This window comes from Corylus avellana, chromosome 4 (genome assembly GCF_965113065.1).
Source record: "Corylus avellana chromosome 4, dhCorAvel1.hap1.2, whole genome shotgun sequence".
NCBI lineage: Eukaryota > Viridiplantae > Streptophyta > Magnoliopsida > Fagales > Betulaceae > Corylus > Corylus avellana.
The window spans coordinates 20,149,416-20,165,701 of NC_142493.1; the positions used below are offsets into that span (position 1 = coordinate 20,149,416).

The window sequence follows — 16,286 nt, forward strand, 5'->3', positions numbered from 1 at the left end:
GCTAAGCACAGATTAATGAAGATGATTTGGCTTCCCCAATAGCTAGTTTATATATAGAAGTGTGTAGCAGGCAAATTACGTGATTATTTTGGATCAAGTTATCAAGCACGTGTTTTGCATTTTCTTTTTCAAATCTAGGGATGGTAATGAAGAGATAACTTCTATTTGGATAATAATTAATTAGAAAGGTGGGATATGAGTCATTTCACATCAATTGATGTGACATATTGTTTTACATGCATGTCACACCATATTGTATATTAATATACATGCATATTTCATCATGATAATAATTAAGCTCTCTGAATTTTATTATATTTATATATTTCAATAATATGTTGTACTGAAATTTAAATAATTTAAATGACAAAGGAATTTCGAAAAAAAATAAGTTTTGAAAGAAAATGGGTTATTGAAATGAAAAGTATGATCTTTCTTAAATGAAGAAAAATAAAAATAAAACTAAACTGAGAAAATGTTTTGACATAACCCAAGAAGTTGAGTACTATGGGATATCACTCAACAACTGAGAGGTCAAATAGAAAATACTCTTGACAAATCCATTGATTAAGTAGAGGTAATGCACTTAACAAATCCAACGCTTAAGTATGGGCAATATACTTAACAAGCAACTTGGATTAATCAGATGCAAAGATATAGTTGTGTACTATATATTTCTCCTATAAAGGTCACAGAAGCCATTATCCCTATCCAATAAAGATATAAATCTACTATAATTCTTCTAAACAACACCAAGAAGAACTTCAAGAGGAGTGAAGATTTAAATCTAGATCTTCCCTTATCCCCTTTCACGGTAGCAGTGCTCGGTGTCTTTTCTGTATGCTCTAATGGTCTCCGTTTCTGACGGATTGCTTTAAATCTAGTTTATAAATCTAGATTTAGATCTAATCTCTTCAACTTTAGATCTGATCGTCATCTTCAGCCAATACGTGTCTTCCGAATGAATGTTTACAATGCCGTGCTCCTCCGTTGCTACTTGTGGGGTTTTTGTTTTTTGTTTTTTATTTTGTTTGTCTTGACCTTCGGGTTGAGGATGAATTTGTTGTCCTACCCTTTGGGTTGAGGATGGAATAGATCGGTGTGGGAGCTAAACTCTTACGGCCAGATTTTTAGTTTCTAGTTATTTTTTATTTTTGTTTTGTAATTGGGCTGTCCATGTCCTAGATCTAATCTGCACAAAGTATATATGTTCCTTAAATATAATTTTACATAAATTAACAAAAGCTGAAAGTCATTTTTATAACTTTGTAACATTCATAACTCTAAACTATGATATTTCATAGCTTCTGACTTTGTAACAAAAAGTTCAGTCCAGTCCCTGACAAGTTCAAAATCTTAAATTGGGATCCTCACCTCTATCTCTATTGGTTTGAAGTCGATTTCATTCGGATTTGATCGATACTAAAATTAAAAGAAATAATATTTTAGTAAAAAAAAAAATTCATTTTAGCAATGATTGGCAATATGCCCGTTTCTTTTTAGCCAAATCATTTGTCTTTTACTTTGAAAGTCATCACCAAATCTTGCACCCATGTCTAGAGTGAAAAAAAAAAAAATCAAATTTAATAATGAAGATATAAACAAGCATGACCAAAATGTTAATGAAAACGATGCCCCGCTACAGTAATATGGAATTTTATGATTTATGTTGAGGATAATGTCTGGCTATGTCCAAATTTAGAGATAACAACTCTCATTTCCTTTACATTATCGAAACACACGAAATCAAGAACAAGTTTTATGTTGATGTTTATGGAAAGAAGAGAAGAACTGTCTGGTTTGTTTTGAGCATGTTAAGTAATCGCTGCGGCAGCAACACAACCTAGAATTATTTGTGCTGAAGGAAAATGATCAAATCGAAATCTGTGAGAGTATGTAATTTTTTATTATATAGGCTTTTTTTGTTATTGGTTACAGTGGATAGATGTTATTATGATAACGCTCAATAAAATAATCACAATTGATTATCCCTTCCTACCTTTTGTTTTTCTTTTGTTTTCTTTTTTAAAAAAAAAAAAAAAAAGGGGGGGTTTCTGTCATCTTTTCACATTATTCAATTGCATTAATTAAAATATATCTCATCAATGATCGTTAATTAAAGTATTAATTTTCTTTATGAGTATGATTAAGTTGGTGGTTGAGCAAGCGAATCATATTTCAAAGATAGGGCCATATTTCTAACTTTATTGAAAGCAACTAAGCAAGCATGCATAACATGATCAGTAGAAAATCTAGCCAAAAAAATAATAGTTAATAGTTTTTTTTTTTTTTCCTTCTTTTTTTTAGGTGAAATTAATAGTATCTTAATGGAGCGACAAACGTACAAAAGTTGTCACTTATAGTAAGGGCCATGATAAAAGTAGAAGGAACAGGGATTATGGTGATACCAATAATGATAAAGTGCCAAACAAAAATATATATAGAAGAATAATCAATTCTAGAGAATAGAGTTAGGACATGTATGTGTTAATGATGTAGCTAGTGTCGTAAGAGTGAGAATGCAGAGGACTTTTTTTATCATATTAATTTGTTAATATCAAATATTATAATCTTTAGGATTTTTCTTAATTTTTTTTTTTTTTTAGCACATCTGACCTATCCATTCTACCTAATAAATAGACCCTTCTACCTAATAAATAGACCCTTTTGTAAAAAAAATTATATTCAACTAAATATAATCACAATGCAATATTTTTGGGCATTATCAATAGTACTGGACGTAGGTTTTAAGGTCGAATCACCTCAAATTTCTGTCTCTCTTTCCATTCCGCTCATATTATTTTTAACTTTATTATTATATTTTAACATAATATCATAATCATTTTTTTGTGGCCTCTTCAAAGATGTTAGGAAACTACCAGTCCACATTTCTTTTCTTTTCTTTTCTTTTTTTCAAAATTCAAGTGTCTCTAGGTGTTGTCTTGACTTAAAAGCAATATCCACCGGTTATTCAACTCTCAGTCTACATTAAGATAGAAGGGAGAATTAACCTGAAGAAAAAACGGTAGCCGCTAGAGAACCATTCTAGGAGGAAAGAAACATGCCCCTCAACTCTTCTCTTTTTCTAAATAATACTGTAGTAAATCTAGTGCTGCTCACACTCTGCAGTGATTCATATTTGTCTTCTCTCTAAATTTGCTTTCAGTAGCAATCTACGAGGTGAAGTTTTTTTTTTCTGCTTTTTGGGTTTTAAATCTCTTTAGCCGTTTTCTAAGGTTTTGTTTACACGAAACCTTCAAAGTAGCAATCTTAGATCTCTGGTCTATCCTTCGTTTTCTATCTAGTTTGTTTTTTAAAGCAAATCACTAACTGATGGCGGAGAAATTATCAGACATATGGAAAAACTGTCACTAATAGTAGAGGCAGCGAAGGAGATGGCGTTTAGGAATGAGCTTGTAGCATAGATGGAAAAGCAAAGAAATTGATGTCTATTTCAGAAAGTTCAGATGGCCTAGACAGTGGTTGGAGACGTGATTCGCCGAAATATGCTGCAAATCTGGAAACTGATTGAAACAATGACATTCAAAGAGATAAGAAAATTTTCATTGTATTTATGATATTCTTTTGCTATGCACTATTTTTATAAAATGAATAAAGAATAAGCATTGTTGTCAAAAAAGAAGGGAGAACCTATCCTACAGCCACAAGAGAGCTCACACGCCTCCAAAGCAACTGCCTCCTTTCACACTCGTTATCCTTAGCTATTTGGAATGTTAAATATATTGGAAGCGGAAGAAGGAGAAAGAGCCAAAGCATATAAGACTACATTGTATTGAGTCTGATTGGATGTAATTACAGAGGCCTCTATATATAGAGAGGCTATGAGTGGTAAACAGAAAATCCTAGACTAATTAAGGTAGGGAATAAACCTAGAGAGTAATATAAAATATTCTAACATCCTCCCTCAAACTCAAGGTGCAAGCTTGAGTTTGGGAATAAAAAAGGGAAATTATATATATATATATATATATAAAGTCACAGGAGTGGTGGTCTAAATGTGGCAGCCGAAAGGGGTTGACGACGGCTAGCGGAGGAGCAACAGACGACAGCAACAATGAAGGCCTTGGGCTTGGGCTAAGCCTAGTTAAGAAGAATTTGACCCAAAATTTGGGCTTCAGCTTGGATGAAACTTGAATCAATTGGAATAATTTAGGCCGGTTACATGGGCCAAAATTTTGGCCAAAACCCATGGACCATTGAATATGGGCTAAGCCAAAATGATATGAACCCGGTCTAACCTGTTGGACCGGATTGACTAATTTGGACCGGTTTGGAGAGATTGAACCAGTTGGCCTACTCGACTGAACCAGGTTGAAGATCTGATTTGAACTCGACGACTAGGTTAGAAACCGGTTTTGGATCAAGTTGGAGCCCCGATGAAGTGGCTAGGGCCGACGTGGCGCTCTAAGAGGCTGCCACGTGGCTTCTGGAAAGAGAAGAAGCGATTGGCGAGTGTGGAGCACGCGCCAAGGGTTGCGGCCACTTGAGGCGTGTGCACAACACACGCCAAACCCTAGATAGGGTTTGGTGTGCGTGAGGCACGTGGGAGGCGCTTTCGGCACGTGGTAGTGCGAGGAACCCCTACGAGGCACGTTGACTAACCGACATAACCTTTTGGTGGCGCATGTGAGCGCGTGGAAGCTTGGGTGCTCCATATTTTTTCGAATCTGTACGTAGCGGAGTCTGATATGTCGTGAGGGGAGGAGCGTGTAGCTCCACCAAGGGAGCAACTACGCATGGACGCGTGTGGGATCACCAACAGTTTCTCCTGGCGGCGGTTTGGAGCGCGTGCAATTCTGGAATGAACTGAAATTACATAGATATACCGATCTGGGGCCGAGACACTACTTTTGATGGTTATTTGGCCGAGAGGAGTCACGGTGGCGGCGCGTGCAAGGACTGCCGAAGGCGAGTGGAGGCACGTGGGAAGGAAGATGGCTGACAATCTTCCACAGATCTGTAGATCTGTGCCTCGCAAGTATGAATCTAAGATAAAGTTTGCCAGATGAGGTTGTAATGAAGGCGTAGAAGAGATTTTTAGTGGAAAATCGTTTGGCGACACGCGGACAACCAGAAAAGAGAGGTCGCCGGAGGGAGCACCAAGAAATGTCAAAGACGTTTATTGGAGGCCACAAGAAAGTGGCTCTGATACCATGCTAAAATATATATAAAATAGTAAAATATGAAAGAGAAAGAAAAGAGAGAGCAGAAGTGGAGAGAGATGTATGGGCTACATCTTGTATATTCACTATGTTAAACAATATTACATAACTCTCTATTTATAAAGAGACAAGGAGTAGTGACCAAGAAACCCTAAAGTAGACCTAAACTAATTAAGGAAGAGAATAAACCTTACAAGAAAATATAATAACGGAGAATAAAAATATTCTAACATAAAGAGAAATAACTTGTTAAGGAAAATATTAATAGACCTAATTTAATATAAAATCATCCCCCCTTAAACTTAAGGTGTAAGCTTGAGTTCAAAAAAGAGAAGAAATTAAAGGCATCTAAAGTCGATGGTTCAAGGCAATATGATGCAGCCCGACTTGTGGGTTGTAGTGAAAAACAACAATAAAAGAACGGTTAAACAATTCTAGATCTAGATTCTATCAAAGACCTAAGAAATCTTCTAAAAATAATAGAGTCTATCTAAAGTTTAAAGGACAAAAGAGGAATAAACTCAATTATGAGTATTCTCATTAATAAAACTCAATAATAAACATAAACTGACTTTATGGAGGCTATAAGTATGTGTTTATAGCTCTAAGACTTCTAAACCTAATAAAACACGAAATATAGACTCCCAAAACGCTAACTCTAATAAAATAATGAAATAAAGTTGGTTTAATAAAATAGATGTGGCTACGCGTTCGAACAAGACATATGGCCATTCAAACAGGAACTACTAAAAGCGTAAAAACTGGAATTTAACATATGGCCATTCGAACGGGACTTCAAACGAGGTCTTCTGCCAGCTCCCTGGAATCCTCCCAAAACTGTGTGTTCGATGGCCGTTCGAACGGTGGCTTCTGTTTAGCTATCTGATCTGCATCATAATACCGACAAGAAAGGCTAAAAGTGACAACCGGAGAAATACCGGAGAATAGAGACAAGCCGTTAAAAGAATCCGATTAAGGGCCAAGCCACAACTGACAATGAGCGTTAGAGAATGAAAAGTAGTCATTAAATCCTTTGAAGGGTCAAACCACATTGTGCCAAGATTCGCCAATGAAAAGAGCCGTAAATCACAACAAAATTAGGAGATCGTCAAAAAAGAATGCCATAAAACACCAGAAAAACGTCATAAGACTTTTATTGAAAGCCACATAAACAGAAACATGGCTCTGATACCATGTTAAATATATTGTTGAATATATTGGAAGCAGAAGAAGGAGAGAGAAAAGAAAGGGAGCAGAAGCGTATAAGACTACATTGTATTGAGTCTGATTGGATGTGATTGTAGAGGCCTCTATATATAGAGAGGCTATGATTGATAAACAAGAAACCCTAGGCTAATTAAGGTAGGGAATAAACCTAGAGAATAATATAAAATATTCTAACATGGAACAAATAGATCCCAAAAAAAGTCTAGGAGTTAGCCGATCTTCTAAACTAAGAAAAGTTTCTCATTCCTCTACAAGCGCCACTTAGATGTACAGTTTTCAGTTCAAATTGCCTCACGCACCATTAGTAGGTTCTAACCAGATTTCACCCAGTTGCATGGGCTCCACGTGTATGTTTTGATGGAGAGAAGTATTTTATCACCCTTATAGATGATTCTTCATGTTATGGACTACATGAGAAATCTTAGGACATTGCAGCTTTGAGGTCTTTTTCTTTGAGATGGAAAGGCAATCAGATAAAAAAGTGAAAATAATCAAGTCGGCTCGATGTAGTGAGTACTATAGTAAGTATGATGAATCGAGCCACAACCCTTGCCATTTGCCAAACTTCTTGAATAGCGTGGCATTGTTGAGCAATATACAATGCCCGAAACGGCCCTACAAATTGGTGTTGTTGAGAGGCGTAATCAAACTTTATTGGTGATGATTAGAAGTACTATAAGAAATTCTACCTTACCTAAGTCATTGTGAGGTAAAGTTTATTCACTACAAAAAAATTACAATTTATTGATGGAGGTTTACTGACGTGTCAGATGACCTGACACATCAGTAAACACTCCTGACGGGGCCATCCTGACGTGTGTAAGGCGTGAAGAATGTGGGTGTCAGGAAATGAGAATTCCTCACGTGCCATTTTTGGCACGTCAGGAATTCCTGACGTGTCAATTTTTGACACGTCAGGAAATGCTGACGTGTTGATTTCAACACGTCAAAAAGAATTCCTGACGTGTCAACTTATGACACGTCAGGAATTCCTGACATGTCAATTTTTGACACATTAGAAAATTTTTTTGACGTGTCAACGTGGCGCGTCAAATAATTTCTGACGTGTGGAAAATTTGACACGTCAGGAATTCCTGACGTGTCAAATAATGACACGTCAATAATTCCTGACGTCTGAAAAATTCACACGTCAGGAATTCCTGACGTGTCAAATAATGACACGTCAATAATTCCTGACGTCTGAAAAATTGACACGTCAGGAATTATTGACGTGTCATTATTTGACACGTTAGGAATTCCTGACGTGTCAAAAATTGACACGTCAATAACTTTGGTTCGTTTTGAAATTTTTTTTCCCTCCCCCCTATATTTTTTGTGATTAATTTCAGGACTATACCCGAATTTTGTGTTACGATTAACCTGATATTCAATCTATCCATCAAATCCATGCAAATAATATACAATTTTTCCATCAAATAACATACATCATATCCATTAACAGCAATCACAAATTATCCAAGAAAACTAACTTCAACACATCATAATATCACAAATAACATAATATATATACACCAATCACAAACTATCCATCAAAACTAACTTCAACACGCCAAAATGACACAAATCACAAACTATACACCAAGACTAACTTCAACACACCAAAATGACACAAATAACATAATATACACCAATCACACAAACTATCAACGAAAACAAACTTCAACACACCAAAAATGGCACATACTAACTATATATACACCAATTACAAACTATCCACCAATTACAAACTATCCACCAAAACAAACTTCAACACATCAAAAATGACACATACTAACATAATATACACCAATCACAAATATAATTACATCAACTTATACACAAGTGTGAATGGCCTAAAATTCTCAACCAGACTATCGATCATTGACATCCATAGCATCCTCTCGACGATGTCCATTACCTGCAAATGATAAAACAAACAATATTCACCAATAAAGCAACCACCAAACAAATAAAATCCACTAACTACAGATGATAATACAAACAATCATTGAGCCCGAATACAAACAATCACGTCGGTAACGTGAAAGAAAAATGACTGAATATTCACCCAACTCAGTTGCATGTTAATTCTTCCACAGTAAATGATATAACTAAAATATATAAAACTTTGAAGGTAGCAGAAAATTCATATAAAAAACAATAGAAAAACATTAAGTCAATATATATGCATGGTCACAGAGCAATCAATAATATATAGACATGAGAGAATGAACTTCGTTTTTCTCATGGCAATTATATGAGACATATGATATTTTTCTTTTTTCCATTGCAATTATAGAACTTCCATATAGGTTATTAATGTTGGGAATTCAATGGAAGAGATGATAAACACAAAGGAAAAGCACCCTCTCTAGCATTAAGTGCATTTATATCTATTTATATTTAGAGTTACAAAATTAAGTTTATGAATAATTGTTCTTGATGAGTTCGATCTGCATGTGTTGCTTTGTTCCATGCAGTTATATCCATTTATACGTGCATGAATAACTCTAAATAATTATCTCAACCAACACTATTTCATAGTATACCAAATTGAAGCCAACAATTTAGAAGTTCACCAAACCAACCATGATATATAAACCAAATTTAACCAAGAGTTACAACATCATTAATTATTTAGAATGACTACAACATATCCAAACTCTTAATTTAGAAGTTCATATATATATATAGACAGTTCTAAAACTAAATTGACTACTAACAAAGGTCATACCTGATCCACTGTCGACCGACGATCGCACCCTCGCAACGGGTGGGGAAGCACTGTCTGGTGGAGTGTACAACCGCATCAACTCCTCGAGTTGGCGGAAACTGGCATCAAACCTTGCTTGACGTTCAGCCTCCTGTTCAGCTACCTGTCGAGCTATCCGGGCATTGTTCTCAGCCATCTGCTCCGCCACTTGCTGAGCTACCCGAGCATTGTTCTCGGCCAACAACGCATCTATCTCTTCCTTGTGCTTCGCCCTCTCCGCCTCAAGCGCTCTATCAAGTGTGTCTTGTGATATCGTGGAGCACCTGGCATTTTCTGACCTTGCCTGTGACGGTGTATAGTATGAGCGAATGGTCCCCTGCACAGGCAGAATATTTGGTCCAGCCATCCGAACCCTACCGGCATACTCAGGCTTATTTCCAATTGCCTGGTCAAATGCGTCGTTTGGCGCCCACCTTACCGTTCCATCTGTGATGTTAGACGATGCTCCAGGGTCGGAGGGTATAAGCTCCTTCATCCGTTCCTGTTTGTCACATTAAATATTGAGTCAGTGGGGCGCACAACTGTTAATCGAAAATAATTTATCAAATATACAAGCAAGACAATATATGAAAGGTGAGTAGTAGCATACACACCTCTCCTTCACAATATCATTCGGATATGAACTGTTCTTCTTTGTGTGTGAACGGACGTAATTTTGTGCCCGAGTAGGTTGATGGCCCAAACGTTCGGCCTGTAGATAACATAGGACATACATATACCATATTAACATATAAAATGATAACATGTACGTTCACATCTATAAGTATAGGATAAATTACACACTTACCTCCTCATGTGTCAACCTGGCATAACTCTTTGATCCGGTGCAATGCGGTGAATCATTTAATGCTCGCAATGTCTTCATTTTCGCCGCATACTCCTACACAGTTAACACTTTTAATATGTTAATACTAACACAATTACGTACAATTAGGGTCACTACACAACACAAATAGTTTAACTCATGACCTACCCTATTCTCCTGGGTACACCATCTCTCTAATAATATATCCAAGTCGACAGCATTGTACTCTCCCAGCCTCTGTCCTCCCAGTCTTGCCCGTATAGTGTCCGGAGTATCTTCCTCGGTAATGGCACAAATTTTTTTAAAATCATGCCTCCATGTCCGCAGCTTGGAGCCCATATCCCGAAATGCTTCATCCTTCACAACTTCCAAGTTGTACTCGGGCGAGACGAAAAAGTATGCCTGCACAAGATCAACATTGACAAATTAAAAAAACTTAAAATATGTGTATATGCATATAGATATAAACACGCATATATATTTGCGACTTAGAGCGTATATATACATATATACGCTCTAAGTGTCATCATATTATTAAAAAACATACCATCAAGGCGTCCCAAATATCCTCCTTGGTACGGTCCGGTACCTTCGACCAATCGTCCGGTATTCGGACAAAATTGCCGCTCCTAATTATGTCTCCGGTCATCCGCCTAAACCTCACGGCGCTAAATCCAACTGGCTGGAATGATGCATTGTACTCCAGTATGATCCGTTTGCCAGGGGGGACTCCCGGCCGCCTATGCGAGTCTAGAATGGTGCACACCTCGATGATGGTGTTTCCTTCAGAATCGGTACCTAACAAATTTAAAATTAGAAAGGAAAGTTATTTCGAATTCAATATTAACTAACATGTAAATTAAAACATAATATGTACGACATTAGAGCATATACACTTACTTATGGTCCGGACCTGCCGAGGGCCTAATCGGTCGTTGGGAGCAGGGTCGGTGGGCTGCGGGTCATCAGTGGCCTGTGCCCCACCAACCATGTCTTCTTGGGCCTGTGTCTCTGTATCCTCCATACCTGCTTTGCATTTTTTTAGAATGTTTAGAATTCTCTGAAGTTGTAGTTGTAGTTAAATATAATTAATATTGCACCAATATAGTTAAAAATTTACAAACTGATGAATCTTTAAAAAAAAACAGGCGGGTGTACCTGCGCTATGCTGGGTGTCTAGCCGCTCGACGTCACCCTCAGCACACTGTCGTAACTCGCTGTCCCGGTACGACCCAATCCGATACCCCATCTGCACCATGCCTACCCGACTGTATGGAGCATGTACAGGGGTCTCCCCTCCCATAGTACCTGGAAGGACTGGTCTATATCCTTCCTGTATCCCTAGAAGCTGAGCAACGTCTTGTTGCTCGCTGTCATCAAGTTGGGCTGCCGGAGACCCAGGCGACATCGACTGCCGCAATACGGCCGAGCCCCTGCGTGCTCTCTTCTTCCCCCTTGTACTCATGGTACCCTGTGAAAAAACACCATAAACCCAATTAATTTGATATAAAATGTATGAAATATTCACTACCTTAAGTATGCATGACTCATAATGGTACATAAGATATATATCAGATTTTAGCATATGCACAGATTAATTAAGTGTGTTAATGTAATGTGCATGTAGTGACCAACTACCAATCTAAACATACATATGAAATTAACTATACAAATATATATACATACGCTTCGGTTGGATCTAAGTCGTGTCTGACGTATTCGATATGATCTTGTATATCGTGATCAAAATTTCTGGGCAGTATGAGAGGCTCACACTCGTGGTAATTGGCACATGAATCTGGATGTCCGTCACCCTGACCAACGTCGTATATGTTTCTAGGTTTGGTCATTACTGCGCAAGCCCAATCTGGGCACCTATCATCTTGTACGTAAAATACCTGGTCAACTTGTGAAGTTAGCACATACGGCTCATCAGAAACTAGTTCTCCTGTGTGGACAAGGTTTTTGAAGTTGACAAGTACTATACCATACTCATCCACCTTGTACCCCTTGTCCCTGGTGTTGTCTGCCCAATCACACCTAAACATTACGTACTTAGTCCTGTCGTAATACTCAACCTCAAGTATTTTCGTTAACTTTTCGTAGTACGTGTCGCCATCAAGAGTCGACACACACACCCCGCTGTTCTGGGTCCTCTTTCCGGCATCAGATGCAATAGTGCGAAATAGTTTGCCGTTAACCACATATCTATTGTATCTGACAGCTGCCTCCCTCGGCCCTCTACAATGCATGACCAATTTGTCACCAAGTTCCTTCCTAGAGCGCTCGTCCAATCGATCGACCTGTGAATATATTACGTACAATGAAAACGTACGGTTACTAACTTTACTTGATTTTAAAAAACATAGCACGCAAATAACTCCGACAATTGCTTTAGGTAAACATGACATCATTCTTACGTAGTCACGGTACCACTCGCAAAACAAGTCATAATGTTGGGTTTCCAACTGAGCCTCTGTTGTTCGTCCCCTATTGCATGATCGTCTAAGCGTATCCATGTGCATCCTACAATTCAAAATTATGTTAATTATAATTCAATACGAACAGTACTGTCACATGTTCATTGAGCATGCAAGGTGCGGGCAAAAGATATCGACTTACGTCCGCAATTGATGAAACTCGTCCAAGTTGAACATAATATACCGGTGTATCTGTGTCATTGTGATTCGGTCGAGCCGGACTCGTGTTCCATTTCCCTTCGAACCATTCGGATTTCTTTGTATCCTATTGTGAAAGGTTGGTGTGTTCTCTAAATATCTCGAACAAAACGTCACCAACTCAGTTGCAATGTAGCCCTCCACAATGCAGCCCTCAGGAGCCGCTTTGTTGCGCACATTAGATTTGAATACTCCAAGGCTCCTAAAAATGAACCAATACATATTTTTAGTTTAGTTAGTACTTGACATGTATTGGCACCTTAAACCCAAAAAAACAAGAATATCCACAAACACATTTTACCTTTCTGCCGGATACATCCATCTATATTGTACTGGTCCACCGAGTCGGCATTCACGGATAAGATGCACGACTACATGAACCATACTCATAAAAAAGCTGGGGGGAAAAACCTGTTCCATCTTGCACAACATGATACAGACGTCACGCTGTAGTCGGTTAATATCTTGTTCGGTCAATGTTGTTGAACATAGGCACCTGAAGAATGTGGACATCTCAACAAGAGGTCTAACCACGTTGCTTGGAAGTGATCCACGCAATGCAATAGGTAGAAGCTGCTGCATCAATACATGACTGTCATGACTCTTTAACCCGGATATCGTACGGTCCTTAAGTCGTATACAACGAGAAATGTTCGAAGCATATCCGTCGGGCACCCTTACATTTCGTAGCACTTTCAAAAAATGTGTTTTATCATCCTTGGACATCGTGTGGGTAGCTTGTTGAATATAAGTCTTACCATTCTGCGGGTCCACAAATGGATGAAGTGTACGTCTCAAACCCATTTCTTGCAAATCTAAGCGGGCGCCGAGGTTGTCCTTTGTTTTCCCTGGAATGTCCAGTATTGTACCAAGTATGTTGTCCATCACGTTTTTTTCTATATGCATAACATCAAGATTATGCCGCAATAAATTATCTTTCCAATACGGCAACCTAAAGAAAATACTTTTTTTCTTCCACACCACATTAGGAGTATTTGTCTTCTGCTTCTTTGCTTTTTCTTTCTCAGCCTGCCTTGCCTGACCGGCGTTCTCATCCCCAAACACCATCCCTTCTAATTGGCTTATGACTTCATCTCCACTTAGTACATCAGGGGCACATTCTAGCTCTACGGTGCCATCAAATGTTCCTTTGTTCCGCCTCCACGGATGATCCATGGGCAAGTATCGCATGTGCCCCATATAACACCACTTATGGCCATGTTTTAACCATTTCGACCTTGTCGAGTTCATACAGCAAGGACATGCCTTCTCACCCTTAGTAGACCATCCAGACAAATCTGCGTATGCTGGGAAGTCATTAATTGTCCACATCAACTGCGCTCGCATAACAAAATTATTTTTCTTTGAGACGTCATATGTGCGTACCCCTACATTCCATAGTTCTTCTAACTCCTCAATTAAGGGCTGAAGGTAAACATCTATATCCATTCCAGGTGAACTTGGGCCCGGGATAATCAATGATAGTATAAAAGATGTCTGTTTCATGCACATCCAATGAGGCAGGTTGTAGGGCACAACCATTACAGGCCAAGTGCTGTGAGATGTAGTCATGTTCCCAAATGGATTAAATCCATCCGAGGTTAGTCCGAGCCTTACATTCCTGCTGTCCGATGAAAACTCCTGATGTAAGTTGTCGAATGACTTCCATGCTTCGCCGTCGGCTGGATGCCTCAATACGCCGTCGTTAGTGCAGCCTTCTGCATGCCACCTCATGAAGCGTGCTGTATGTTCTGATATAAACAACCTCTGTAGTCGTGGTATGAGTGGAAACCACCGCAACACCTTCATAGGACGTTTCTTGCCCGACGATATGGGTTGACCGTCCTCATCTAAATTAATTGCTTCAATCCATTTAGATTCTCCACATACGGTACATGAATCCAACTCTTTATTGCCCTTCCAAAATAGCATACAGTCATTACGGCACGCCGGAATCTTGTCATACCCTAGCCCCATGTCTCGTAAAAACCTTTTCGCCTCATACGTATTAACTAGCAGAGTTTCATTACTCTCAGACAACAACTGATTGATGAACTCTAAGAAAGCCGAGAAAATCGAGTTTCTAAGTCCACCAATGCACTTCAAGTTGTACAGGTGAACAGTCGCACTTAGTTTGCTATGTTTTGTCCCAGTATGAAGTGGTTTCTCCGCCTTTTTAAGTAGGTTGTAGTACTTTAGTGCATCGCCCTCAGCGGCATCTTCGGTCACAATTTCCTCACCCCCTTGCACCACGGCCTGAGGCTCACAATTGTCTTCCCCGAGTATTTCGTGCATGCCGAATAAATCACGCAACATCCCGTGCATGTCTCCACCCTGATTTGCGCTTGCACCCGCATCTGAGGCCGGGCGATTAGAATTAGACCCGGTTTGAAGACCTTGTACATGCTTCTCACCGTGATAGAACCAAAGTGTGTATTCCGGCATCATTCCTTTTCCCCCTGTCAAGTGGTCGAATACGAAATCCGGCGGGTGGCGCCGGTTATTTCGACAAACCTTACACGGGCAATAGATGAATCCATCAGGAGTTCTACAGTTACTAACTGCAAACTCAACAAACAATCTACACCCATCTCTGTATTCCCTCGTACCCCTAGACTTTGTCATCCAACTCTTGTCCATTTTTATCTACGTACATGAGTTAGGAATAAATACATAAGACTTACAAATTGTATACCTACTTTCAAGCACATGCATGTATATAAACATAAACCGATACCTAAATATTTGAACCACATTAGAAATATAAACCTATACATTCTCATATAGGGTTAAATTGTTTATGTCCAAAAATATATACATATTCATGCGTATCTACATTCATCCGTACTGAAGGGTGTATTTATAACCCTTATCTATTATAATTAATCTACAAAAACCAAATAAATAAAAAATACTTGATCCAAAATTTAAGCATTTTCTTTGGTGGGGACCCTAAACAAATTAATTATAGCTAGCTTATAACTTATAAGGTTGTTCTAGTACATCTACCGAGCTAGGTTCGTTACGAGGACCCTAAATACAATAAATATAGCTTAAATGTCGTTAGCCTTTGGCATGAATTACTAGGTGATGACATGCATATATGGGTAATACAACTCTTTTGTTTGGTGTATTTATTTATTTTTAATATGACATGTATAAAGGTTAAAAGAATTTTGAGTGTCTTGAAAATATGGTGTATGTTTTCGTAGTATATATTATTGGTCCGAACGTTTCTTCGGTTATTGACACATTAGATTAATTTCTTTCATATTAATCACAATTGTAACAAAATTCCAACTAGTTTTTAGGTAATATTAATTTTGATGCGTTATATTTCAACTTGAAGAAGCTTATAAGTTCCTCAAATTAACCAAAACTTTGGACCGTTTTGTATGGTTTTTTTTGTTTGAAAAATAATATATGTGGGATAGAATGAAGTAAGAATCGAATTGAATATATTTTGCAAGTGTTTACGTTATGTGTTTAATTATGATTAGACTTGTTAAAAACACTCAAAACAAAAGTGTGATAAAAAAATAGTGTAACAAACAAAGTCATGACTTTTTACTTATTCATTTGAAGTTTCTCTAAGTTTGACAAGATTTGCACGTTTGCCA

General features: G+C 38.1%; 1 protein-coding gene across 1 annotated transcript; it reads right to left on the reverse strand.

The window, feature by feature from the left end:
* Nucleotides 1-5,978: 5,978 nt before the first annotated feature.
* LOC148586428 (uncharacterized) lies at nt 5,979-15,306 on the reverse strand. The gene is made up of 13 exons (XM_088515632.1): nt 12,968-15,306; nt 12,611-12,868; nt 12,409-12,514; nt 11,704-12,291; nt 11,147-11,459; nt 10,889-11,014; nt 10,605-10,786; nt 10,157-10,390; nt 9,773-9,874; nt 9,597-9,664; nt 9,447-9,499; nt 9,145-9,339; nt 5,979-6,070 (listed from the first exon to the last, which is right to left on the reverse strand). The coding sequence occupies exons 1-13, from the start codon at nt 15,304-15,306 to the stop codon at nt 5,979-5,981; spliced, it is 4,656 nt and encodes a 1,551-aa protein (XP_088371758.1).
* Between the last annotated feature and the right edge of the window lie 980 nt (nt 15,307-16,286).

Excerpts from the sequence above, each read along its gene's own strand:
- LOC148586428 (XM_088515632.1), bottom strand. The coding sequence starts at position 15,306 with ATGGACAAGAGTTGGATGACAAAGTCTAGGGGTACGAGGGAATACAGA. Across the intron at positions 10,787-10,888 it reads TCGGCAGGTCCGGACCATAA|GTACCGATTCTGAAGGAAAC; the intron begins GTAAGTGTATAT and ends TAAATTTGTTAG. Across the intron at positions 9,500-9,596 it reads ATCACAGATGGAACGGTAAG|GGGACCATTCGCTCATACTA; the intron begins GTGGGCGCCAAA and ends CTGCCTGTGCAG.